Source organism: Epinephelus moara, chromosome 11, assembly GCF_006386435.1.
Source record: "Epinephelus moara isolate mb chromosome 11, YSFRI_EMoa_1.0, whole genome shotgun sequence".
NCBI classification, from domain to species: domain Eukaryota; kingdom Metazoa; phylum Chordata; class Actinopteri; order Perciformes; family Serranidae; genus Epinephelus; species Epinephelus moara.
Genome location: NC_065516.1, coordinates 37,692,347 through 37,717,398, shown reverse-complemented (window position 1 = coordinate 37,717,398; position 25,052 = coordinate 37,692,347). Strand labels below are relative to the sequence as shown.

Sequence of the window (25,052 nt, the reverse complement as noted above, 5' to 3'; positions counted from 1 at the left end):
TTGATAAAGCTTATAGTTAGGGCTGGCTCAGGCTTGCCCTGTACCAGCCCCTAGTTAGGCTGACTTAGGCGTAGTCTGCTGGGGGACCTCCTATAATCCACCGGGCACCTTCTCTCCTTCTCTCTCTCTCTCTCTCTCTCTCTCTCTCTCTCATGTCCTGTTACTGCATCTTGCTAACTCAGCTGTACTGCATGTCACTAACTCGGCCATACTGCATGTCACTAACTCGGCTTCTTCTCTGGAGCCTTTGTGCTCCACTGTCTCTCAGTGTTAACTCGTATTGCAGCGGTGCCTGGATAGTGTGACGTGTGTGGTTGTGCTGCTGCCGTGGTCCTGCCAGATGCCCCCTGCTGCTGCTGTTATCATTAGTCATACTAATGTGCTGAGCCCCCTGCTCTATACCCTTTACACACATGGCTGCCCTCCCACACACCACAGCAACACCATAGTCAAGTTCGCGGACGACACCACCGTGGTGGGGCTCATCTCGGGAGGAGACGAGTCTGCCTACCGGGCCCAGGTGGAGCACTTGACGGCGTGGTGTCAGGATAACAACCTGCTCCTGAACACATCTAAAACCAAGGAGCTAATTGTGGACTTCAGGAAGAAAAATCGGATATCCAGCCTCTGCACATCAGGGGAGAGTGTGTGGAGAGGGTCTCAGTCTTTCGTTTCCTGGGAGTCCACATCACAGACAATTTGTCATGGGGCACAAACACAGCAGAGCTGGTGAAGAAGGCCCAGCAACGACTGTATTTCCTGAGGATTCTAAAGAGCACAACATCCCTCAGAAGCTGCTGGTGTCCTTCTATCGTTGCTCGATCGAGAGTATCCTGATGTACTGCCTCTGTGTTTGGTTTGCTAGCTGCACAGTGGCACAGAAGAACGCGCTGCAGGAAGGCCCTCGCCATATCACAGGACTCATCACATCCCAGACACAATCTGTTTGAACTGCTTCCATCGGGCAGACGTCACAGGGTTATCAGAACACGCACAAATAGACTTAAAAACAGTTTTTACCCCACAGCCATTGTTACATTAAATACCGCTGGACATTGAGTGACTGACAAAACACATGCACTTCCGTATAACTGGTTATACACTTTATATGCACTTTATGATACCGTCCCCAAGTGTTCTTATATTGTTTTTATGTGTTCCTTGTCTTCTCTCTTTTTTTTTTTTTTTACTATTTATTTATTAGCTCATTTTGCACTGTCAAGGACTGCACTGAAATTTCGTTGTACCTGTTACAATGACAATAAAGATATTCTATTCTATTCTACTTCTACTGTTATTATACACATATGATCATTGTCACACATGTATACTATCAGATATTAATATATACTTTCAACATATTGTACCACAATAACCAGAATTTTAATTATAATATTATTACTTTCATTAATGTTGTTGTAAGCTACTGTCATTACCGTCTGTCCTGCATCTCTCTCTGTCTCTCTCTCTGTCTCTGTCTCTGTCTCTCTCTCTCTCTCTCTCTCTCTCTTTCTGTTTCATTGTGTCATACGGATTACTGTTAATTTATCATGTTGATCTGTTCTGTACGACATCTATTGCACGTCTGTCCGTCCCGGAAGAGGGATCCCTCCTCAGTTGCTCTTCCTGAGCTTTCTACCATTTTTTCCCCGTTAAAGGGTTTTTTGGGGAGTTTTTCCTGATCAGCTGTGAGGGTCATAAGGACAGAGGGATGTCGTATGCTGTAAAGCCCTGTGAGGCAAATTGTGATTTGTGATATTGGGCTTTATAAATAAAATTGATTGAACTGATTGATTGAACTTGACACTGACCTCACAGGAAGTGCCACTGTAACCCCACGGACATTCACATGTCTCCACAGAAATTGCCTGAATGCCAGAAACTGACCCAGAGTCAGTAACATCCAGAGACACTGTGCTGAGGCTGAAAGACAGAAGGACAGACATTAGTTTATCTGACAGCAGTAGCATTTTCCAGTTTAACAGTTTTTACTCATTAACAGTTTTTAATCGTTAAAAGTTTTATTACACAAGTTTTTAATTAACAGTTTTTACTCGTTAACAGTTTTTACATATGAACAGTTTTTACTCGTTCACAGTATTTACTCATTAACAGTTTGGAATCGTTAGGGTTAGGGTTAGCCCAGTTTTTAATTGTTAGCAGGAGGGACAAAGAGCCAATAAGTTAAAAACACATAGTTAAAGGATAAATAAGGGAGTGACAGTCAATTCATGCAGTATAGTATAGTCGGCTGGGCTTGTGGGCTATGTATTGTTCATAAGTCTGACTGCCTCAGGAAAGAGACTGGATCTGAGGTGTGAGGTCCTTGCTTTAATACTGCTCAGCCTTCTGCCAGAAGGCAGTGGTATGAACAGGTTACGTGCAGGGTGTGTTGGGTCCTCGATGAAGTTAAAGGCCCTGGTCTTTTAGCAGCTGACATAAATGTCTCTGATGGGTGCAAATTTGCAGCCTGTGATCCTCTCAGCGGATTTCACCACCCGCTGCAGAACTTCCTTGTCCGCTGCTGTGCACTTGCCATACCATACGGTAATGGTCTGTGTCAGGACACTTTCCCCTGCACATCTGTAGAATGCAACAAGGACAAGGGAACCAAGGCCAGCATGCTTTAATTTCCTTAGAAAGTAAAGACATTGGTGGGCCTTCTTGACCACATTGTTAACAGTTTTTACTTGTTAAAAGTTTTAGTCGATAACAGTTTTCAATCGTTAACAATTTTAGTCTTCAACAGTTTTTACTCGTTAATAGTTTTGCTCTTTATCCTTTTAGTTGTTAACAGTTTCACTCATCTTTTTAATCGAAAAGTTTTTACTCTTTTTCTTTTTGGGGAGGGGGGGGGGGGGGGTACCAGGTCCTAATCTTACAGTTTTTAACGTTTTAACAGTTTTTAATCGTTAAGTTTTTTATCGTGAACAGTTTTTTTCCATAACAGTTTTCAATTGTTAGCACTTTTTACACATTAACAGATTTTAATCATTAACGTTTTACTCAGTAAGGTTTCACTCAACAGTTTTTTTTAATGTTACTAGTTTTTAATCGTTACCAGTTTTTACTTGTTAACAGTTTTTACTCATTAACAGTTTTTACTTGTTAAAAGTTTTTCATCGTTAAGTTTTTATTCATTAGAAATCTTTACTCATTAACAGTTTTACTTGTTGATAGTTTTTACTCCTTAATAATCGTAAGTGCTAATAGCATAGGCAACTGCACTTGCTTGCGTTTCTTTTAGACGTTTCACCTCTCATCCAAGAAGCTTCTTCAGTTCTAAATGACTGGTACGAAGTTGCAGGCTATAACCCTTGCAGAGTCGTAGGGGTCACGTGAGCTCTTAGTTTCAGAGTCGATAAGGTCACAATGTGAGTTGTTGACCCACCTGGCCACCATGTGAGTCGTTAGAGTCAGGTGGGACCAGGGGTGAATGGGTGTAAAGTCGTCTGGGGAGGGATCCCAAGACCGCATTGTAGGTGGATAGTAAGTAGTGTCGTAAGCCACTGTCTCACAGAGAGGGTTTTACCTGTTAGTTTCATTATGATCACCATCACCATCATCTTCATCATCACCATCATCATCATCATCATCATCATTATTAACACAAATTGAGAACATGTTCCTGAAGAGAATACAGATGAAGGTCTCACTCAGATTAAACAAGGACTGAATGACCCATAGTTACATTAGTCCCACAGTACTCCACAGTGCTCCCACAATACTACACAGTACTCCCTCAGTACTCCCACAGTGCTCTCCCGGTTCTCCCACAGTACTCCTTCAATCGTCTCACAGTACTCCTTCAGTACTCCTACAGTATTATCACAGTGCTCCCACAGTACTCTCACAGAACTCCTACAGTACTCCCACATAATCCCACAAGACTCTTACAGTACTCCTCCAGTACTCCCACAGTACTCCTACAATACTGTCACAGTACTCTCACAGAACTCCTACAGTACTCTCACAGTATTCCCTCAGTACCCCCACAGTCCTCTCACAGTACTCCTACAGTACTCCCACATAATCCTACAAGACTCTCATCGTACTCCTCCAGTACTCCCACAGTACTCCTACAATACTGTCACAGTACTCTCACAGAACTCCTACAGTACTCTCACAGTACTCCCACAGTACTCCCTCAGTACTCTCACAGTACTCCCACAGTACTCCCACAGTGCTCTCCCAGTTCTCCTACAGTACTCTCACAGTACTTTTAGAATACTCTCTCAGTACTCCTACAGTACTCCCACAGTACTCCTACAATCCTCTCACAGTACTCCTTCAGTACTCCTACAGTATTATAACAGTGCTCTCACAGTACTCTCACAGAACTCCCACAGTATTCCCTCAGTACCCCCACAGTCCTCTCACAGTACTCTCACAGTACTTTTACAATACTCTCACAGTACTCCTACAGTACTCCCACATAATCCTACAAGACTCTCACAGTACCCCTCCAGTACTCCCACAGTACTCCTACAATACTGTCACAGTACTACTACAGTACTCCTACAATACTCCCACAGTACTCCCACAGTGCTCCCACAGTACAGTTTCTTTTTTATTCCTTTGTGATACTGCATGTGTGAGGCACTTTTTCTAGCTTCTCATTTTCTGTTGTAAGATGTCTGTATGTATGTTCTTATGGAACTGAATGCTTTTTGTGGCTGAAGCATGGGCGAACAAGCCCAGGAAAAAATTCCCACTTGTGGGACAATAAAGTTCATCTTATCATCTTATCTTATCTTACTCTCACAGTACTCCCACAGTACTCTCACAGTAATAATAATAATAATAATAATAATAATAATAATAATAATACTAATAATGGTAATACATTTATTTAAGTTGCACCTTTCAAACAAAGTACAGAGTGCTTTACAATAAAAGCAGAGTCAAAAATTCAAACAAAACAAGGCATATAAAAGAAGAGTAATAAAACATATGTATAAACAAGACAGGTTTTAAACAAAATCAGGATAAGCTTTACAATAAAAATCAGAATAAGCTTTACAGTAAAAATCAGGATAAGCTTTACAATAAAAATAAGTCTTCAGACGAGACTTAAATATGGACACTGACTCAGACAGTCTTAATTCCTTGGGTAGGTCATTCAAGAGCCTCGGGCCCTGACAGCAAAAGCTTTGTCCCCTCTGGTTATCAGCCGAGACTCTGGAATAGACAGAGGACCTTTGTCCGAGGATCTTAAGGTGCGCACAGGTTCATAAGGGGTTAAAAGATCTAAAATGTAACCTGGAGCCAGGCCATTGAGAGTTTTAAAAGTGATCAATAAAATTTTAAAATCAATTCTGAAGGAAACAGGAAGGCACTGTAAAGATGCCAGTGATGTGCTCGTACTTCCTTGATCCTGTTAAAAGCCTAGCAGCTGAGTTCTGGACACTCTGTAGTCGTGCCAAGGTTTTTTTTATTTAAAGGACTAAAAAGGCTGTTGCAATAATCAAGGTGAGAGGACATAAAAGCATGCATAATTGTTTCTGCATTTTTATCACTTAAAATTGGTCTTATTCTTGAACTATTTCTACGCTGATAAAAACAGGACTGAACAAGTTTGGTTACATGCTGCTCAAATTTTAATTTACTGTCAAAAATGATCCCAAGATTTTTAGTAACAGGCTTAATTAATTGTACAAATAAGCCACAAGAGGGCAGTATTGGATTGGTCATCTGTTGGGGACCAATGACAAGGAGTTCTGTTTTGTTTGAGTTGAGCTGAAGGAAGTATTTTGACATCCAATCACTCAGATCCTTAATACTAGCCTGTAGAGAACTCATACTTGTACATTTACATCTGCAGGCCTGACAGGCAGGTACAACTGAGTGTCATCAGCGTAACAATGAAAAGAAACACCATGCCTACGAATGATCTCATCCAAAGGAATCATATACAAAGAAAACAGGATAGGACCAAGAACTGACCCTTGATGCACACCATAATTAACATGGGGGAACGAAGATCTATAATTATTAATGGAAACACAAAATGTTCTATCTGAGAGAAAAGAAGAAAACCAATTTAAAGCTGTCCCATTTATACCCACTCAATTTGTAAGTCTATTTAAGATGATGTCATGATCAACAGTATCAAATGCAGAGCTTAAATCCAGCAACACAAGAATGGAACAAGGCCCAGCATCATCATAATTTAACAAATTATTTGTCACCTTTAAAAGTGTTGTCTCTCTGCTATAATTGTGCTGGAAACCAGAATGAAATGTTACAAATATATTATTGTTTTCCAGTGTGACAAGGAATTGTTTGGCAATAACTTTTTCTAGACATTTGGAAATGAAAGGCAATTTCGAGATTGGACGATAATTGTCTAGGAGACTGCTGTGCAGACCTGGCTTCTTTGATTGGAAATTGATTGGACACAATCGATGTTAAAATAATCAGGGACACAGCCGGAAGCCAGACAACTGTTAAAAATAGAAACCAGATAGGGCCCCAGACAATCCAATACTTCAATAAAAACACTGTCTTTTAATTACTCTGATTGAGATCTCTGATCTGATTTCAATACTCCCTCAGTACTCCTACAGTACTATCACAGTACTCCCACAGTGTTCTCACAGAACTCCTACAGTACTTTCACAGTACTCCCACAGTACTCTCACAGTACTCCAACAGAACCTTTACAGTACTTCCACAGTACTCCTACAGTACTACTTCAATACTCTCACAGTATTCCTACAGTACTCCCACAGTACTGCTACAGTATTCCCAAAGTGCTCCCACAGTACTCCCAAGCTGCTCCCACAGTGCTCCCACAGTACTCCATAGTGCTCCCACAGTACTCCACAATACTCCCACAGTACTCTCACAATGCTCAGACAGTACTCCTACAGTACTCCCAAAGTGCTCCCACAGTACTCCTATAGTGCTCCGACAGTACTCCCGCAGTACTCCCACTGTACTCCGTTAATACTCCCACAGTACTCCTACAGTACTCCAACAGTAGTCCAACAGTATTCCTTCAATACTCCCACATTACTCCTACAGCACTCCTTCAATACTCTCACAGTACTCCCACAGTACTCTTACAGTACTCCCACAGTACTCTTACAGTACTCCTACAGTACTCCCAAAGTGCTCCCACAGTACTCTCACAGTACATCTATAGTGCTTCCACAGTACTCCCACAGTACTCCTGCAGTGCTCCCACAGTACCCAACAGTGCTCCCACAGTACTCCACAGTGCTCCCACAGTACTCTCACAGTGCTCCCACAGTGCTGACACAGTACTCCTTCAATACTCCCACAGTACTCTGGCAGTACTCCCACATTACTCCTTCAGTACTCCCATAGTACTCCTACATAAAAACCTGGATGAGCACCAATGTCCTTATTCAGACAAAACTGAAGTTATTGTTCTTGGCCCCAAACAACTCAGAGACTCTTTATCTGATGACATAGTTTCTCTAGATGGCATTGCTCAGGCCTCTAGCGCTACCTTAAGAAACCTTGGAGTAATATTCGATCAAGATTTGTCTTTTATTTCTCATTTAAAACAAACCTCACAGACTGCATTTTTTCATCTGCATAATTTTGCGAAAATTAGGCCTATCCTGACCCGAAAAGATGCAGAAAAATTGGTCCACGCTTTTGTTACCTCAAGGCTGGATTACTGTAACTCTCTATTATCAGGTAGCTCTAGTAAGTCCTTAAAAACTCTCCAGCTAATTCAGAATGCAGCAGCACGTGTACTAACAGGAACTAAGAAACGAGATCAAATTTCTCCTGTTTTAGCTTCTCTGCACTGGCTCCGTGTAAAATCCAGAATTGAATTTAAAATCCTACTGTTAACTTATAAAGCTCTAAATGGTCAATCAATCAATCAATTTTATTTATAAAGCCCAATATCACAAATCACAATTTGCCTCACAGGGCTTTACAGCATACGACATCCCTCTGTCCTTAGGACCCTCACAGTGGATAAGGAAAAACTCTGGTCAGCCTCCGTCATATCTTAGAGAGCTCATAGTGCCATATTATCCCACCAGAACACTGCGCTCTGAGAACGCAGGGTTACTCGTGGTCCCTAAAGTCTCCAAAAGTAGATCAGGAGCCAGAGCCTTCAGCTATCAGGGTCCTCTCCTGTGGAATCATCTTCCTGTTACGGTCCGGGAGGCAGACACCGTCTCCACATTTAAGACTAGACTTAAGACTTTCCTCTTTGATAAAGCTTATAGTTAGGGCTGGCTCAGGCTTGCCCTGTACCAGCCCCTAGTTAGGCTGACTTAGGCCTAGTCTGCCGGGGGACCCCCTATTATACACCGGGCACCTTCTCTCCTCTCTTTCTCTCTCTCTCTCTCATGTCCTATTACTGCATCTTTCTAACTCGGCCATACTGCATGTCACTAACTTGGCTTCTTCTCTGGAGGCTTTGTGCTCCATTGTCTCTCAGATTAACTCATATTGCAGCGGTTCCTGGATAGTGTGACGTGTGTGGTTGTGCTGCTGCCGTGGTCCTGCCAGATGCCTCCTGCTGCTGCTGCCATCATCAGTCACACTTCTACTGTTATTATACACATATGATTATTGTCACATATGTACACTATCAGATATGCGTCTGTCCTGCATCTCTGTCTCTCTGTCTCTCTGTCTCTCTCTCTCTCTCTGTCTCTCTCTTTCTGTCTCATTGTGTCATATGGATTACTGTTAATTTATCATGTTGATCTGTTCTGTACGACATCTATTGCACGTCTGTCCGTCCTGGAAGAGGGATCCCTCCTCAGTTGCTCTTCCTGAGGTTTCTACTGTTTTTTCCCCGTTAAATGGTTTTTTGGGGAGTTTTTCCTGATCAGCTGCGAGGGTCCTAAGGACAGAGGGATATCGTATGCTGTAAAGCCCTGTGAGGCAAATTGTGATTTGTGATATTGGGCTTTATAAATAAAATTGATTGATTGATTGAATAAATACTCAGAGTCAGAACTTTTCAGCGGCCTGACAGAATCTTTCTCAGGAAGGCTGAGCACTGTGACACCCTGAAGTTTGATCTCAGCCCACAGTCCTATCTTTAAAGATGTGAACCACCACTCTGATCCACAGAAACTTTCCATGAACTTCACGTCCAAGACAGCCCAACAAAGTCCAAAGCCTTCAGCGTCTAAGGGTGAACCTCCTCCACACCTGGTGACCTGTGACCTCTGTGGAGGTCCTCAAAGTGCTCTTTCTGAACCCACATAACTGATTTCATTAAATATAATCAGATTACTTTGCTCTTACCGTATCGGCCCATCAGCAGAGGCGTTAAGGTGAAGTCTGACCGTCAGTGATGTCACATCAGCCAGGACTGACAGCAGGTCGTCGCGGGTAATGTGAAAACCTGTCTGAATGTCTACAAATTGCTGCGGGGTCATTATCAAAGCAACTGAGCGCACAGACAGCTCAGAGAGGAAGAGGAGGAGAGGAGGTGAGAGACGAAGAACTCTACCGTTTCCCTGGAGATGAGGGAAAGAAACAATCAGTTGAGTCCTTGGAGATGCTGTGATGTCACATTTAGACATAAACTTACTGAAAACTCTAATCTTACTAAATACTGAACCTAACCTCAATGATGATGTCAGAGTGGGCGGGGAGAGAATGGTCTTCATTGTCCAATGGGATGTCATAAATCACTGAGTAGTTCAGGAAACCTCCGTAGGACACCAGCTAGATGGACAGATAGAGACAGACTAGTTGCCGTTTACTGAGTGATGGAATAATGACCACATATGGAAGTGGTAGCTGACCTTGTTTCCGAGGAAACTGTTGGGCGCTGACCAAGACAGCACGTGTTGGTGGGTGTGGCCAGAAGAGTTGTTGGGGATGGGGACGTCGTTGCCGTGGAGAACAGGTGGTGTGTTGGGGGACTGAGAGGGGCGGAGCCAAGCATCTGTATGAAGCACCTGTAAGAGAAAATGAAACAAAATATATTCTGTAATACAAATACAATATGAAGCGATGTTACCTGAGCACAGGGGCGTGTTTATGTGTAAAGGTGTGTCTGTTTTACCTGAGCTGTGGCCCAGGAGGAGCTCTCACAGACATCAGACACACCGAAGCAGAAACAGTCAGTGCAACCGAGCAGATTTCTCTCCTGAAGGTTGTAGAAACCTGGTTTACACAGATCGCAGTGAGCGCCCATCACGTTTTCCTGAGGAGTAGAGAACAGGTGACAGGTCATAAAAAAGGCGAGAGTTCAGAGAACAGGTGAGAGGTCAGAGAACAGGTGAGACGTCAGAGCAGGTGAGTGGTCAAAGAACAGGTGAGACATCAGAGAATAGGTGAGAGGTCATGGAACAGGTGAGAGGTCAGAGAACAAGTGAGAGGTCAGAGAATGGGTGAAAGGTCAAAGAACAGGTGAGATATCAATCAATCAATTTTATTTATAAAGCCCAATATCAGAAATCACAATTTGCCTCACAGGGCTTTACAGCATACAACATCCCTCTGTCCTTAGGACATCAGAGAACAGGTGAGACGTCGGAGAACAGGTGACAGGTCATAAAACAGGTGAGAGGTCAGAGGACAGGTGAGGTGTCAGAGAACAGGTGAGGTGTCAGAGAACAGGTGACAAGTCATAAAACAGGGGAGGTGTCAGAGAACAGGTGACAGATCATAAAACAGGGGAGGTGTCAGAACAGGTGAGAGGTGAGGACTGAAGCTGGAGGGTTAAATGTCAACAGGCTTGTTTTCAAAGTACATTTTGTTCAGTTTGGAGGGACACAGGTCAGGTGACAGTGGTAGGTGACCCTGGTACAGTGTGTACAGTATGATGTCACAGGGTTTACCTTGCAGGTGCAGGGGCTGCAGGGGTCGGTATTGGTGCTGCCAGACAGGTTGCACTCACATCGAACACAGAGAGGAAAATCTCTGAATCCAAACGCACAGCGATCACACTGTCGACCTGTAAAACCCTCCTTACACACACACTGACCTGCAGACATACCTGTACGCACGCACGCACACACACACACACACACACACACACACACACACACACACACACACACACGGAGCGACAGTTCACCTTTACTGATGACACAACAACGGCCACAATCAAAACAACAACAGTCACAACATAAACAACAACAATCAATAAAAACAACAACAGTGATGATGAGTAAGAATAATGAAGGTGACCTGTCTGTGTGTCGTCTGAGGTGCAAACTGAAGACTGTGATCCTCTCAGGTCACAGTTACACTGGACACAGGGAGAGTCTGCATCTGGAGACACCTACACACAAATAAATAAATAAATGGAACAAATGGAAAAGGCAGGACTGTAGTATTATTTACAGTACGTGTCAGTACCTCGTCACGTCTGTAGTATTATTTACAGTATGTGTCAGTACCTCAGCAGGTCTGTAGTATTATTTACAGTATGTGTCAGTACCTCAGCAGGTCTGTAGTATTATTTACAGTACGTGTCAGTACCTCGTCACGTCTGTAGTATTATTTACAGTTTGTGTCAGTACCTCAGCAGGTCTGTAGGATTATTTACAGTACGTGTCAGTACCTCGGCAGGTCTGTAGTATTATGTACAGTACGTGTCAGTTCCTCAGCAGGTCTGCAGTATTATTTACAGTACGTGTCAGTACCTCGGCAGGTCTGTAGTATCCAGCGGCACAGGTCTCACAGTTGATCCCAGCGGTGTTTTGTTGACAATCGATACAGACTCCGCCTCCCTCATGAACGCCGTGAATGTTTAAACTCAGAGAGAGTTCAGAGACGGTCTGATTGTAGAAACAGTCGTCGGCTTTGTTGTGACAGTTACACTCTGAGAGACAGACAGGTGGGAGATAGACAGGTGAGAAAAAGGTGAAACACAGACAGGTGAAAGATAGACAGGTGGGAGATAGGTGAGAGACAGGTTAGATACAGACAGGTGGGAGACAGACAGGTGAGAGATAGACAGGTGGAAGACAGACAGGTGAGAGATAGACATGTGGGAGACAGGTGAGAAACAGGTTAGATACAGACAGGTGAGAGCCAGAAAGGTCAAAGACAGACAGCTGAGAGACAGGTTAGATACAGACAGGTGGGAGAAAGACAGGTGAGAGATAGACAGGTGAAAGACAGACAGGTGAGAGATAGACAGGTGGGAGACAGACAGGTGGGAGACAGACAGGTGGGAGATAGATAAGTGGGAGACAGACAGGTGAGAGACATGTGGGAGACAGACAGGTTGGAGATTGGTGAGAGACAGGTGGGAGAAAGACAGACACGTGGAAGAAAGACAGAGGTGAGAGACAGACAGGTGGGAGACAGACAGGTGAGAGAAAGACGGGTCTCATACTTTCACAAGTGTTTCCCTCGGAGACGGTTCCTGGTTGCCATGGCTGCTGGTGGTAACCAGGGCAACACTGATCACAGTTCTCTCCACAGGTGTTGTGTTCGCATACACACTGCAACTTCTGTTCAAGCACGCACGCACACACACACACACACACACACAGTTTTTCGTCAGCAGATGGACAGATAAACAGGTGGACAGATAAACAGATGGACAGGTAAACTGGTGGACAGATAAACAGGTGGACAGGTAAACAGGTGGACAGGTGTATGATGTTACCTTGGTGACAGGGTCCAGTGGGCAGCTCTGGGCGTGGCCATAACAGATACACATGCCGCCGACAGAGACGTCTTTGATTGAGTAATAATACTGAGAGAAACAACATCAAACACAAAACAATCAAATAACAATAAACAAACATTAAACAACAACTTGTTTATAGAAAAATAAACAATTCTCAAATAAATTAATAATAACGTGTCATTTTCATATGAATGATTAGATAATAACTTGTTGATCATGTGACCTCACATGTGACCTCATCTACAACAGTGGGAATTGTCTGTTACTCTGGCAGACTGTCTCACCCTCCGGCTGACAATGGGGTCGATGTCTCGGGGGTCGTGGGCGCTCAGCGTCATCAGATCAGCATTGAGCGTTCTGATTCGCTGAAGCCTCAGTCTGATGTAACGAGCTGATGTAAAGTTCAGGAGGTCAGAAGTCAAATCATCGGCTCCGGGTCGTCCGTTAATCAGAGAGGTGTGGATCTGAGAGACAGAGACAGGTCAGTGAGACAGAGACAGGTACAGAGACAGGTCAGTGAGAAAGTTACAGGTCAGTGAGACAGAGATACGTAGAGAGACAGAGACAGGTCAGTGAGACAGAGACAGGTAGAGAGACAGTTACAGGTCAGTGAGACAGAGACAGGTAGAGACAGAGACAGGTCAGTGAGTCAAAGAGACAGGTACGGAGACAGAGACAGGTCAGTGAGGCAGAGAGACAGATACAGAGACAGAGACAGGTCAGAGACACAGAGACAAGTCATTGAGACAGAGACAGACAGCTTGTCTCACCTCTCCGTGTTCCAGTGGGTCCAGTCTGGAGTAGAAGGACGTACAAATGACCTCAGTGTCGCCCTTGTAGGTCGGCGGTCCGAGTCTCGGCGCCATGTTGTAACGAGTCAAACACTCTGAGTCACTGATGGCATAAAACTGCCAGGGGTCAAAGGTCACACCGTCCAGAGAGCGCTCCAGGATCCAGTTACCTGAAAGACAGACGGACAGACAGGTGATGATGTCACTGTCTGATATCTGTTCAGTGTTGACACAGTGACACACAGACAGTCAGAGAGACAAGACAGATAGACAGACAAACAGACAGTCTCACCTGGTCGAGGAGAGTTTGCTGCCTTGATGATGATGTAAGCGACCTGAAAGATCTGAACAGAAAAAAAATAGTTTACCTGTGTTCTAAGGGACTAATAAGAACAAACATACCTACCAACAGTGAGCAGGAAGACGAGAGTATGTTTGATGACGGTCCCTATAGACATCCACACTTGGGATTCATGTCTGACGGAAACCTGATTTTACTCTTCTCGTCCGAGGACATGAATAATCAGGGGTGGGCACTTATCTGGACATCAGGAGCCAGCAGAGTACAGATGTCTGTCTCTTAGTACTGAATGAATGTTCATGGTTTCTGTGGTAAACATCCAAAAATGAGTATTGGTTTAATAAGCAGGAGGTGCTGACGTATTGCGGTAAGCCTGTAGTGTCATTGTTGGTGTTTCTTTGATAGCGTCTCTGTGCTGCTCTAACTCCTACTAGCTTGTTTTCTGTTTTTCCTCACTTCAGTTGCTTAACATCTACTTCACGTCTTAACCCAAACTAGTTCTGTTTAAGCACTCATAACTCTCCTCTCTTTAATGACTTTCTTGCTAATCTTAGATGTTGTTTGCATGTTATTAGCCTTGTTAGCACCGTAGGCTTGCTGCGAACAATACTCGACTCTGTAGGTCCTCTTTAAAAGAAGTTAACAAAGCAAAGAAAGTTCACTCCTTGGTATAACTCTCAAACCCAAAAATTAAAACAAATATTGTGAAAATTTGAAAGGAACTGGCGATTAACCAAACTGGAAGAATCTCGCTCGGTCTGGGCAGAGAGTTTCAAAACTTATAAGAGGGGCCTCCGCAATGCCAGAGCAAACTATTACTCAGCATTATTTGAAGAAAATAAGAAAAACCCCAGGTTTCTTTTCAGCGCTGTAGCCAGGCTGACTGAGAGTCACAGCTCTACTGAGCCTTGTATTCTTTTAGCCCTTAGCAGTAATGATTTTATGAGCTTTTTAATGACAAAATTCTAACTATTAGAGGCAAAATTCATGACCTCCTGTCCTNGAGGAATTTCAGTCAGGATTTAGAGTGCATGATAGCACTGAGACAGCACTAGTTAAAATTACAAATTAACAAACCTTCCGATTGCTTCAGACGAAGGACTCGTGTCTGTACTTGTTTTATTAGATCTTAGTGCGGCGTTTGACACTATTGACCATCAAATTCTACTGCAGAAACTGGATCACTTAATTGGCCTAAAAGGTTCTGCACTAAGCTGGTTTAAATCTTCTTTAACTCCATAACTCCCTTAAAGACATAAAAACCTGGATGAGCACCAATTTCCTGATGTTAAATTCAGACAAAACTGAAGTTATTGTTCTTGGCCCCAAACAACTCAGAGACTCTTTATCTGATGACATAGTTTCTCTAGATGGCATTGCTCTGGCCTCTAGCACTACTGTAAGAAACCTCGGAGTAATATTTGAGCAAAATTTGTGTTGTAACTCCCATTTAAAACAAACCTCACTGACTGCATTTTTTCATGTGCGCAATCAGTGACGGAGTCAGGATGTTTGAAGGGCAGGGTAGAAAAGGAAAAAAAGGGCACCTACTGCATGACATGGGGCCCCATTGGTGCACAAGAAGCTAACGTGTCATGTCTGCATGTCACTCTATATTTAGGATTTTGTCTGAAAACATTTTAAAATCTTTGGCTGCTAAATTTGTGGAAGTTTCTCCGTCAGACTCTATGTCAGCTATATTGAACAGGTGATTACGGTGTTTAAGTCAACATCTGGACTGTTACTCTGTGTACATAAACACATGTTACCTGTTTGAGATCCAGAGTTATAGTAGTCCAGTGGAAGTCTCGTCCGTTCTTGATACTCGGACTCTGCCACCACCGATTCGTCCCATCGATGGCGTTGGTGATCGGATGGCGTTCTGAAGAAAACATACAGACACTATTAATTCTACTATACTGTTGCAAAGTGCTGAGTATTAATATGCTGAGTGATAATGTGTCTTTTAAGATACAAAAGACACAGCAACACAAAGTGTAGTAATACAACGTACAGCCAACAATAAATATACAGTACAGTAAACACAATACTCTGTCTCTGTGTGTATGTATAGTCTATCTGTGTGTATATATACTTTATGTGTATGTATATATTCTCATTGTGTATATACTTTCTCTATGTGTATATATTTATATATATGTACATACATATGTGTATATATATATTCTCAGTATGTGTACACTCAGAGTCACCATGTGGTTGTGGTTCTGTACCTTTGGACAGGATAGAGTCGGCGTCACATCTGGCGCAGTGAGGGTTCTTAATTGGCTGTCCTGGAACATGTTCCACCAGTTTACAGTAAACTTCAGGTTCTGGATCTCCACATGTTGCGTTACTGCTGATCTTTGCGTTACTGGCCAAATTAAAGATGGCCGGGAACAGACCTGAAACACACCACTAACTTTAAGCATCACACCATTGACTGTTAGCATCACACCATCAAGTGTTAGCATGACACTGCTGACTGTTAGCATCACACTATCAAGTGTTAGAGTAGCATCACACTGCTTACTGTTAGCATCACACTAGTAATTGTATGCATCCTGAAACACCATTAACTGTTAGCATTTCACTGCTAACTGTTAGTATTCTTAAGTAACCAGAACAAATAATATAAATGAATGTGAGGGTCCAAAGGACAGAGGGATGTCGTATGCTGTAAAACCCTTTCAGGCAGATTGTTATTTGTGATATTGGGCTTTATAAATAAAATTGAATTGAAATTGAAAGTGTTAGCATCACACTGCTAACTGTTAGCATCACACCATCAAGTGTCATCAAGTGTCATCAAGTGACCATCGAATGCAGCTGCCAGATTACTTACTAGGTCAAAAAAGTCTTGCCATATTACACCCATACTCGCCTCCTTGCACTGGCTACCCATCCCGTTCAGAATCCAGTACAAGGTGCTGCTGCTGACTTTCAAAGCCATTCACGGCCAAGCCCCCAGTTACATCTGCGACCTCATTCACCACCACACCCCCAGCCGGTCCTTGAGATCATCTGACCTTGGCCTCCTGTCAGTGCTTCGGACCAGGCTAAAGACAAAGGGGGACCGGTCCTTTGGGGCAGTGGCCCCTAGGCTTTGGAATGCACTCCCCCTGGGTCTGAGATCTGCCCTGTCAGTAAATAGTTTCAAGGGTCAGTTAAAGACTCACCTGTACAGACTAGCGAGTGTTAGGCCGTATCTATTGTTTTATTTGCCGCTTTCTGTTGTCTCTCAGCTTGTCTACCTCATTTCCTCTGGCTTTGCAGTGCCATGTGATCATGTTCTATTGTTATTTTTATCTATTTATGTATTTTATGCTTCTACATGCACTGACCTTGCATTGCTATATGCCTGTGTGTATGTTTTTTCTAGAAATTTCAGTTGCACGTTTATTGTGACCTATTGAACTGTGGTCTCATTGTTTGCATTGTTAAGCACTCTGTGTACGCGTACTATGAAGGGTGCTATATATATAAAAGTTTACTTACTTACTAAGTGCTAGCATCATACCATCAAGTGTTAGCATCACAGTGCTAACGGTTAGCATCACACCATCGACTGTTAGCGTCACACCATCAATTGTTAGCATGACACTGCTAACTGTTAGTATCACACTGCTGTTAGTATCACATGATAAACTATAAGAATCACACCATCGCTTTTAAGAATCACACTGCTAACTGTTAGCATCAGACTGTTAGTGTCACACCATCAATTGTTAGCATGACACCGTCAAGTGTTAGGATCACACTGCTAACTGTATCACACTGCTAACTGTTAGTATCACACCATAAACTAAAAGCATCACACCATCGCCTTTAAGCATCAGCTAACTGTTAGCATCAGACTGTTAGTATCACACCGTCAAGTGATACGTAACATCACACTGCTAACTGTTAGCATTACACCATCAACTGTTAGCATCCTTAAGTAACCAGAAATAATAATAAAATAAATGAGATAATAAGTGAGTGAGTGAGTGAATGAGTGAGCGAGTGAATGAATGAATGTTCATATGGGCTGTATTTTAGACAACTGGACCTGTTAGTGTATCTGACTGCTGCAGAGTTACCAGTTAGTTCTCACAGCACTTATGATGACCATGAGCTGGATGACTGAGAATCTTCACCAACAATGATTAATTGAATGCGTGAATAAGTGAGTGAATGAATGAGTGATATGTGAATGTGATTCTGAATGGTGTCATTTTATTAACAGAACTTTTAAAACACTTTTTGAAACATTTAAAACAATTTTTTTTTCAACTGTTGTTTGTCCAAAAAGTTTTTTCTAATTTTTTTTTTAAGTTTTGTGAGGTTTTTTTTCCACATTGTTTTAAACTAAAAGTTGTTAACATGAAGTTTCTTTTCTGTATATTCAGCAAAAAGTTTTTCCGAGTTTTTACATTGTTTAAATCTTTTTTTTTCATTTTCACCTAAAAAGTAAAGACACACACACACTAACGACTGTTAATTACTGTTGTGTGTGATCAGGTGTGGAGGTGTGATAACATTGACTAGGTGGTCTTTGTCTCTGTCTCAGTGTCTCTGTGTGCCTCTGTGTCTGTCTGTGTCCCTGTCTCTGTCTGTCTCAGTGTCTCTGTTGCTGTGTGTCTGTCTCTTTCATGCCTTTAATCAGTTGTCATGTGAAAATAATTTGTGTCACAGTGTGACACTGTCCACATGGACACTGGGGTTTGCGGTGTGTGTGTGTGTGTGTGTGTGTGTGTGTGTGTGTGTGTGTGTGTGTCAGATTGGCCTCTGACCCCTACCCCCTCACACAGCTCTGTGGGGGTTTTAGGGTTTTTGTTTGAATTGTGGGTAGAGGAAGAGGGCGGAGTATGATTGTTAACACTAATTATAATACACACACACAGAGTCGTTGTTTCACAGCAGGACACACAGACGGTCCGTCTGAAGCTCCTCATCACAATTACCAGCACACACACACACACACACACACACACACACTGGTGTCAGTTTTTTGTCGCTCTGATCACAGACTGAGGGAACAGAGTCGTCTGTCCTGACAGTAGACGTAGTGACATGAAACGACATCTGTATGAAGGGACATTCGGTAGGGTGAATCATCGACAAGGTGGGAGATTTTGAAGTCATGTTATGTGTGTGACCCACAATGGGAGATTTTCAATCAGCTGTTGGCAGTCTGCAGCTAACTCAAAGAAGAACAGTAGCTGCTTGCAGTTAGCAGCTAACTCAGAGAAGAGGAACAGCAGCTGTTAGTGGCTAACTCAAAGAAGAAGAACAGCAGCTGTTAGCCATTAGCAGCTAACTCAAAGAAGAAGAACAGTCGTTAGCAGTTAGCAGCTAACTCAGAAAAGAAAAACAGCAGCTGTAAGTGGCTAACTGAAAAAAAGAACTGTAGCTGTTAGCAGCTAACTCAAACAATGAGCTCCAGGAGCTTCTTACCCTCCGAGCAGAGGACGAGATCAGCCGCCATATTACAGGGACAGTAAATGATTGTTGTTGACACGTGATGTCATTGTTATTGTTTAGAAAGAGCTGCTGTCATGTATATTGTATGTCACACTAGAGGCCAACGCTATTGTGTAACATGTCACGCCTGTTTTGATTCTGTGATGTCATCATGCTGTGTGACATCACACACTGCAAAGACATGATGATGTTGCTGTTGTTTGGTTCTGTGTAAACATGTGAAGACAGGATGTTATAGTGGCTCTTTAGCGCCACCTCTGAGTAAGAGTAGTAGAAACAGACAGACAGACTGACAGATAGACTCTAGAAAGAGATAGAGATAGTAGAGACAGACAGAGACAGTGGAAACAGACAGACAGACGACAGACAGTAGAAACAGACAGAAACAGTAAAGACAGACAGAGACCGTGGAAACAGACAGAGACAGACAGAGACTGTAGAAACAGACTGAGACAGTAGAAACAGACAGAGACAGACAGAGACTGTAGAAACAGACTGAGACAGTAGAGACAGACAGAGACAGTAGAAACAGACAGAGACAGAGACTGTAGAGACAGTAGAAACAGACTGAGACAGTAGAGACAGACAGAGACAGTAGAAACAGAGACAGAGACAGTAGAAACAGAGACAGAGACAGTAGAAACAGACAGTAGAGAGACAGAGACAGTAGAAAAAGAGACAGTAGAGAGACAGAGACAGTAGAAAAAGAGACAGTAGAAACAGACTCTACTGCAGTAGAAAGACAGTCAGACTAAACAAATGAAGCCAGGACTGTTGTTTCTGTCTTGACTCACATGTTCAAGGTCTTTAAACAATCTGTATGCTGAAAACAAAAATCTGTGTGTGGGTCAAGTCCATGAAGTTTTTTGTCAGACAGAGGTGGAGGAGGAACTCTGTTGTGCTAACAGCTAACAGAGCTAACAATGCTAACAGAGCTAACAATGCTAAAGGAGCTAACAATGGTAACAACTAACAGAGCTAACAGCTGACAGAGACAAGACTGGACCTTGTGAAAATAAAATAATTGAACATTCATGAATGTAAACATGATTTTTGTTTTACACCTGTGATTTTTCATCAATAAATAAAAATAAAACAAAATAACACTGTAATTTAATTTCATAATCTTACTGAAGATCATTGATATTTTAGTTTGTAAGATAAAAACATTTATGATTGATTTATCAGAAACAGACAAACTGATCAGTTAAATTATTGCTGAGCTCAGAATCAGTTTACTGATAATAAACAGAAGAGTTTGTGACTCTGTGATGCAAACTGAACAAAGTGATCTATTAACAACACGAGTCAGGAAACAAGTCAGGAAAAAACACGAGTCAGGAAAGAAGTCAGGATACGAGTCAGGAAACAAGTCAGGAAACCACACAAGTCAGTGAAATAAACCCAAAGTGAAGAGAAAGTTTCTCACCTCTTTGCTGAGCTGCAACTCGCTCCATCAGCAACAACAGCAACAGCAACTTCATCTCTGCACACTCACACTGGACTCTAACTTGTCTCTAACTGGAGTGTAAGTCAAGTTTAACTGGAGTCTAACTGGTTTCTAACTGAAGATTAACTGGAGTCTAACTGGTCTCAGTGGCTCTTAGAGTGAACTGGCTGAGTAAATGCAGTGCAGAGGAATGTGTTGCCACAGAGACTGTGTCCCTGAGTCTCATTCATTCAGCTCAGTTGGGGGGGTGTTGGGGGTGGACCGTACCATCTGATCTGGTGCTATGGGGGTAGAAAGGACCTGGAGATGTGGGGGTAGAGAGGACCTGGTTGTGTTGGGTGGGGAGGACCTGGTGATGTGGGGGTGGGGGTATGGCAGAAGAGTTGGACACAGTGGCAGGTAACATGTTTAGCTTAGTTCATTTATTTCATTAATCTCCCTGAGGGGAAATTCAATGTTTTCACTCTTGCTTGTCAATTACACACAGGTCCGAAAGACACACACATGCACAAATAGGACCTATACATGCACAAAGTGGAGTGAATATGACTTAATGAATGAATGAACTGATTGATGGATTTCACCCTTTACAAACAAACATGTCTGTCATATTTGACCTGAACGTGTCATCAGAGTGAGGGTGGAGTTAAAGGAACAGTTCAGGTTAATCTGCAGAGTTGAAGTGTCTCAAAATTGACCCAGGTCAGCCCTGTGCTTTGAAAACCAGTAACAGAGAGTAAAAGTTTTATCAGCACAGACGTCCAGGTCCGATTATTAGTGATCAATCACTGATCAATGATCCAATCAGCAGAAACACTGAGACTGAGCCGCTGCTGGAGAGAGTGTCAGATAACAGAAGTCCCTTTGAGACACTGATGGAGTCATAGAAGATATGTGTCAGATAACAGAGGACAGAAGTCCCTGTGTGGAGTTATCAAACAGAGTCATGTGAGGGTGTGTGAAGGGTTAACTCCTGCTCCTTTAACTCTGTTTATTCATTCACTCACATCAAGCTATTGTCTCAGTAAAAAGGGGGTTGGGGGTGGGGGCTCTACCATCTGGGGGGGGGGGGCTCTGTTAGTCAAACTTCAGTTTTTTGTTGAATTGCTAACAAGCAAATGAAAGTCACATAGTCAAAGCTCTTCACACAGTCAGCAGCAAACTGTGAATCACTTTTCATTGCTTTCACACAAAATGCATTCAGTGACCACAGTTACCAATATTCATGAAGTCTTTCCTCAGTCAGAGTTCACCACGTGGAAAGCACTAGACTTTTAAAGCACATTTTTTCAATTGCTAACACACTTTGTTCAAAACAATTAAAAACACAATCAAAACAGAATGATGGAAAATTAATGTGCATTTCTGCTGCAGCCACATTGAAATCTATAGAAAATAATATACAAATATTGACAATAAAATGAAATAATAATTCCAAACACAGCTGAGTGCAGTTTGCAGCTAAAAACCCACCCAGGTGACCTGTGTCAGGCCTCGTCACTATAGTAAGCAGATAAAAGGCGATGGATTCTGAATTTTGTGTTTTGGAGACATGGATCAAAGAGGACAGATTGGTGAAGAGAGAAGAGTGGCAGTGAGAGAAGAAGAAGAAGGAGAGGAAGACCAAGAGCAGTGGACTGTGATGAGATTAGAGCCACAGTTACAGACCATGTGGTAAATCATGGACTCTGTCACGCTCAACAATTGCATCAATATTGAGAATTTTCTGGCAAAACAACAGGTGGTACATGCATCCCTCAACTACTGAACTACATTTAATTGTACAGTATGTTTATATGTTACATCTACTGACATTTTTCGATTGTTTTGTGTTTTATAGGGTTTAGGGTTAGGGATTCTGAAATGAGATAATGCCGCCGTAAGGCAACATCATCCAAATGCACTGGCCATTAAACTGTCCGCAAGTCAGGGGCCCCTCATGCCACAGTAAGGCCATATGGAATTCTTCTGAGGTGTGCTGTTGACCACTGGGGGTTGCACTCTAGGATCGTGGTTGTGAGTGAAGCCTAATCATGAGCAAAAGTGTTTGACTAGAGGAATGTGTGTGTCTTTCCTCCTACAAAAATTGTGTCTGTGTTGTGTGCACCTAACAAGAATGGAGTTGCCTGTTTCACCAACATATTGTATCCCACACTGCACAGAATCAAATAAAGACAGTTCTTATAATGAACAGTACAATTTTTCTGTGTGGGAAAAACATCAGAATTATATGGATTGTGAACACATGTGAGGCTCTGAAAAAATTCTTTGTGTGCCTTGGGCCTAGAGTAACATAATGGTGTAAGTTTGGCTTCGACCAGAAGTTGCTATAAGTTTGTTTTTTTGCTATACGCAGTAATGAGTCTATGATCCTGTAACAATTCCTTGATGACCTACCATAGAAGAAGTCCGCCAGAGCATATCTTCACAATTTTAGCTGCTGTAGGGCCATTTTTTTGGAGTATTTTAATATGCTATACATGAATACAACCCTTAAATTCGACATTTTAATAATATGTGTGGACATATGTCCATACTAATGAAAGAAATTGCTAAAAAGTGCAATAAACCACTAAAAAATTGAAAATCGTTTTTGGTTGTACACATATTTTTCTAAATACAGAAATATCATGGCAGTATCCCTCAAAATTGTAAATGTAAAAAAGTTGCACAAAATCCTTTCAAACCACAGAAAATTGATCTTGAGTGTTTTCATAAGTTAATTTTTGAGATACACTCATTTTTATAAAATGTGACGAAAACGAAAGTTAAGTGCACATTGTGCACAATTAGCAAATACTACAACATGTAGATCAAAATAAACTATTTACAATAGAACAACCAAAGTTCAAAGTCAAAAATTACTTTTCAATAGCACCAGGGGAGCTGTGATAGGTGTTGTGACAGTTGCTGTGCACGATGAACAATATTTTTGCTGCATTTTTATTGGTGTTGGCACACAGTGTTTCGATGGCAGCCCGGTCAAAGTACATCCTGAACAGCTCAGATGGAGAGGGATTGTCCACATACTGTGATAGAGGTGGCTGCACACTTGGCCTCCTTTTGGGCAGAAAATGTGGTAGGGGATGTGGCAAGATGTCAGGCTCCTATTCGGTTCTCCAGCCAGCTGCATCACCAGGGAGTGTTTCTGGCCAGGAGCCTCTGTTTGTTGGAGGCCGACTCCTTCCTCCCCGTCTGCCTCCCTCCGGGGTGCAGGGCGAGGAGACTCCCCCACTTCCTTTCCGTTATTATCGTCAAGTTTGCATACAGATGTTACACAGTGTGTTAGATGTGTTCAACATGAGAGTAATACAATAATGGTGCGTATTCAGTAGAAAATGCTTTCAGTTGTGTTACATGTAGATTTTCTTTAGTTTATTTTAACTCAAAAACAAACAATATTTAATGAATATATACATACATGCCATAGGAGGGATCTGTCTGTTGGATGAGGTCGGCGTCATCTCCACTGTCGGCAGAATCTGGACCAGATGAGTGGACTGTATCTTCATCCGACGCTGTAATTAGGTCGAAAGCTTCGCGCGGGGAGAAAAGCCGTTTCGTGCGTCGGGGTTGTTGCGGTTCCATAAATATATGTGTGTGAGTGTGTGGTGAGTGTGTGTGTGTCTAAGCGTTGTTGTGAAAGATTAAAATACAAAATGAGAGCGAGAGCGAGTGTGTGACTGCAAGCTGAGAGAAATATTTACCGCGGAAGAAAGAGAGGAATTTCCCCGGAAATGATGTCAGTCCTTTTTGCCATGGGTAGTGTTGCGAGAAAGACACACAAGAAAATAATGTGACAGTTCATGCTCACAATGTGATGACGTTTAGTCCAAATAGGAAGTGCTGTGAATACCCGCGATGAGGATTATAATGATTTTGTTTTTAGCGCTCTTCACTGTTCTTCTACAAACCTGTGAGTGCAAGGAAACAGCACTCTGGGACATGATGAATTCATGGTAAGTTAGAGTAAGTCCTTCGGTTTTAAATGCAAATAGAATTATTGGTCTATCTTATCTGGTTGCAATTCAACCGGTATTCAAAAATCAATATGCAAATGGGATCGCGGGTGCTCCCGCCGGATTTAAAGGGTTTTTAAGTGCGTTGAGAAATTGAAATGTAGTGGGAGAGTAATTGGTTATAAAAGGAAGTAGAGAATCAACTATATGGGGCTTAGTCTGTAGAAATGTCTTGAGGACTGTACATAAGGACCTGCAACACCCCCCTGGTGGGAAAAGCAGCAAACATCATGTTGGTGGCTTCTTTACAGTGCTGTTGTGTTCTGCACATTCAGGAAAATCTGAGCAGCTGTGACTTGACTAAGCCAGCATATGTACGTATTTACAGAGCAGGGCGTGGGTTAGGGGCTCAGGGTCAGGGTCAGGGTCAGGGGTCAGGGGGTTTAGGGTCAGGGTCAGGGTCAGGGTTAGGGTT

At 42.6% G+C, this 25,052-nt stretch overlaps 1 protein-coding gene across 1 annotated transcript in view; it reads right to left on the bottom strand.

Moving 5' to 3' along the window:
* The window catches only part of lama1 (laminin, alpha 1), a 73,338-nt gene extending 52,511 nt beyond the window's left edge, over window positions 1-20,827 (bottom strand). Inside the window, exons 1-16 of the mRNA XM_050056406.1 lie at window positions 20,598-20,827; window positions 15,937-16,107; window positions 15,472-15,584; window positions 13,694-13,745; window positions 13,381-13,571; window positions 12,895-13,074; window positions 12,587-12,676; window positions 12,311-12,428; window positions 11,613-11,791; window positions 11,155-11,248; window positions 10,803-10,960; window positions 10,025-10,165; window positions 9,762-9,917; window positions 9,580-9,681; window positions 9,256-9,470; window positions 1,728-1,923 (exon numbers count right to left, since the gene is read on the bottom strand). Of these exons, the coding sequence (XP_049912363.1) occupies window positions 1,728-1,923; window positions 9,256-9,470; window positions 9,580-9,681; window positions 9,762-9,917; window positions 10,025-10,165; window positions 10,803-10,960; window positions 11,155-11,248; window positions 11,613-11,791; window positions 12,311-12,428; window positions 12,587-12,676; window positions 12,895-13,074; window positions 13,381-13,571; window positions 13,694-13,745; window positions 15,472-15,584; window positions 15,937-16,107; window positions 20,598-20,652 (2,211 nt within the window). The 5' untranslated portion in view covers window positions 20,653-20,827. The remainder of the gene's footprint in view (window positions 1-1,727; window positions 1,924-9,255; window positions 9,471-9,579; window positions 9,682-9,761; window positions 9,918-10,024; window positions 10,166-10,802; window positions 10,961-11,154; window positions 11,249-11,612; window positions 11,792-12,310; window positions 12,429-12,586; window positions 12,677-12,894; window positions 13,075-13,380; window positions 13,572-13,693; window positions 13,746-15,471; window positions 15,585-15,936; window positions 16,108-20,597) is intronic.
* Window positions 20,828-25,052: the final 4,225 nt, after the last annotated feature.